Source organism: Medicago truncatula, chromosome 8 (assembly GCF_003473485.1).
Source record: "Medicago truncatula cultivar Jemalong A17 chromosome 8, MtrunA17r5.0-ANR, whole genome shotgun sequence".
Classification (NCBI taxonomy): Eukaryota; Viridiplantae; Streptophyta; class Magnoliopsida; order Fabales; family Fabaceae; genus Medicago; species Medicago truncatula.
This window is the reverse complement of record NC_053049.1, coordinates 27,754,541-27,757,613: the sequence shown is the minus strand read 5'-3', so window position 1 is coordinate 27,757,613 and position 3,073 is coordinate 27,754,541. Positions and strand designations below refer to the sequence as shown.

General features: G+C 33.6%; 1 protein-coding gene across 1 annotated transcript; it reads left to right on the top strand.

Annotated features, from left to right (window-relative positions):
• The first annotated feature begins 466 nt into the window (after positions 1-466).
• On the top strand, positions 467-2,816 carry LOC25502843 (probable LRR receptor-like serine/threonine-protein kinase At3g47570). Its single transcript, XM_039829089.1, has 3 exons — positions 467-1,562; positions 1,761-2,279; positions 2,464-2,816. The coding sequence occupies exons 1-3, from the start codon at positions 467-469 to the stop codon at positions 2,814-2,816; spliced, it is 1,968 nt and encodes a 655-aa protein (XP_039685023.1).
• The last annotated feature ends 257 nt before the right edge of the window (positions 2,817-3,073 follow it).

Sequence of the window (3,073 nt, the reverse complement as noted above, 5' to 3'; positions counted from 1 at the left end):
CTCGTATATCACACGACAGAGTAGACGCTAGTCAACTCTAGTGTGTAAAGATTTTAAATTCTCAAATATCACGGGGAATTAATGGAGGGGTTTTAGAATATTAAACTAGGAATAGGAAAAGAAAGTGAGATTTTTTTCGGCAAATTACAGAAGAACCTTGATCATTAACTAGAATCACAATTTCGCTTGGAAATTTTGGTGTTTGCATTTCGTCGCAAATTCACCGTCATAGGTTTGCATTTTTTTTCTCTCGTATATGTTGTCAATTTAAAAATTACTTTTTCTTTATTAAATTATACTTTTCAAACTTGATCCCCTTTAAATTTAATTTCTGACTCTGTATCTGTCATAGCCCATCTATTGCCCCCGATACAAAATTCAGCACTGCATGGTAGGATAGTATGTTTATACTATGTTGTTGTTGTTGTTGCTCCTTTTTGTGTTCCTAAAACATTACCATATATAAATGACTAACTTGCAATATCTACACTTGGATCATAACAATTTTGTTGGAAATATTCCAAGTAGTATATTCAACTCTTCTAATCTTATTCAATTTCAATTGAGTGTCAATGCATTCAGTGGAACTCTACCCAATATTGATTTTGGAGATTTAGTATTGCTTGAATTGTTTCACATATATAACAACAATTTGACAATCGAAGATTCTCATCAATTCTTTACTTCCTTGACAAATTGTAGGCATTTGAAATATCTAGACTTATCAGGGAATCATGTACTACCCAATCTTCCTAAGTCAATTGGAAACATAACTTCAGAATTCTTCCGGGCACAGTCATGTGGAATTGAGGGTAATATTCCCGTAGAAGTTGGAAACATGAGCAACTTGCTATTACTTTCTCTATATGACAATAATATAAATGAACCAATACCTCATTCACTCAAAGGGCTAGAGAAGCTTCAAGTATTGTCTCTTGCTTACAATGCACTCAAAGGATCATTCATTGATGAGCTCTGTCTAATTAAGAGTTTAGGTGAGTTGTATCTAGAAAATAATAAGCTTTCTGGTGTTTTACCAACATGTTCGGGAAATATGACTTCTCTTAGAAAATTGAACGTAGGATCTAACAATTTGAACTCTAAGATACCTACATCTCTTTGGGGTCTCACTGATATATTAATGTTAGATTTGTCCTCCAATGCTTTTATTGGTGATTTTCCACCCGATATTGGGAATTTGAGAGAACTTGTAATATTAGATCTATCAAGAAATCAAATTTCAAGCAACATTCCTACAACCATCAGTTCCTTACAAAATTTGCAGAATCTCTCCTTAGCTCATAACAAATTGAATGGGTCAATTCCCACATCACTTGGTGAAATGGTAAGCTTGATCTCCTTGGACTTGTCCCAAAATATGCTAGCTGGTGTTATTCCAAAGTCATTAGAATCACTTTTGTACCTTCAGAACATCAACTTCTCATATAATAGATTACAAGGAGAGATTCCTGATGGTGGACCTTTCAAGAACTGCACAACTCAATCTTTTATGCATAATGGACCACTTTGTGGAAATATTCGCCTCCAAGTACCACCTTGTGGTAAACAAGATAACAAAATGTCAATGGCGGAGAAGATATTACTCAAATGCATACTTCCCATAGTTGTGTCAACCTTTCTGGTTGTTGCATGCATCATATGTTTTAGACTTAAAAGGAAAAGAATTAAAAGTACTCTTGAAAGGGGTTTATCAGCTTTAGGAGCTCTAAGAAGAATATCATATTATGAACTTTTGTAAGCAACAAATGGATTCAATGAGAGAAAATTACTTGGAAGGGGGAGCTTTGGCTCTGTGTATCAAGGGGAGCTTCCTGATGGTGAGATTATTGCAGTCAAAGTATTTGATTTACAATCAGAGGCAAAATCAAAGAGCTTTGATGCAGAATGCAATGCAATGAGAAATCTACGGCATCGAAATCTGGTAAAGATTATCAGTAGTTGCTCAAATCTTGATTTCAAATCATTGGTGATGGAGTTCATGTCAAATGGAAGTGTAGACAGTTGGTTATATTCAAATAACTATTGTCTAAGTTTCTTGCAAAGGTTAAATATAATGATAGATGTTGCATCTGCATTGAAATATCTTCATCATGGTTCTTCAATGCCTGTGGTTCACTGTGATCTAAAGCCCTCCAATGTCATGTTGGATGAAAATATGGTTGCCCGTGTTAGTGATTTTGGTATTGCTAAGCTCATGGATGAAGGTCAATCTAAAACTCATACACAGACTTTAGCTACTATTGGATACCTTGCACCAAGTCATTTCTTCTCATTAACTTCTTGACATTTTATTTTTATGTTTTGAGTCCTTACAATCTATTTGATTTTTCCAATAAAGAAAGAAAGAAACGAATTGATAATTATTAACTATTTTCAAACAATTTAGTCATTTTTATTATATTTAAGAATATTTGATATATAGTAGTAAATATTAACATGCAGAGTGTGGAACTAAGGGGATTGTTTCTGTGAAAGGAGATATTTACAGCTATGGGATTATGCTAATGGAAATCTTCACAAGAAGAAAGCCAACAGATGATATATTTGTTGCAGAACTAAGTTTGAAGACATGGATCAGTGAATCATTGCCAAATTCAATTATGGAGGTCTTGGATTCAAATTTAGTCCAACAAATTGGGGAACAAATTGATGACATATTGATTTACATGTCATCTATTTTTGGTTTAGCCCTGAATTGTTGCGAAGATTCACCTGAAGCAAGAATTAATATTGCAGATGTTATTGCGTCGTTAATCAAAATCAAGACTTTGATTCTTAGCGCAAGCAGGGTCTAGTTATTTTCATTTGTATAAGAGGAGTTTTAATTCGTTGGAATGTATTTTTAAGTGGTTATTCTTTTCCTTTTGTAATGTTTGTGTGGGATGTTTTCAATATGGTTTTTGGATTTATGTCTTGCTTCTTCTGGTTTGTTCTTTCAATTTTCTTCATCGTTGTTTGAGATTGAAGTACACCATTTTCTTAATATATTTCCTCTAGCTGTTAAAAGAATCAACTAGTGCGTAAATCATGTGTGATGTTTTCATTTATGTTG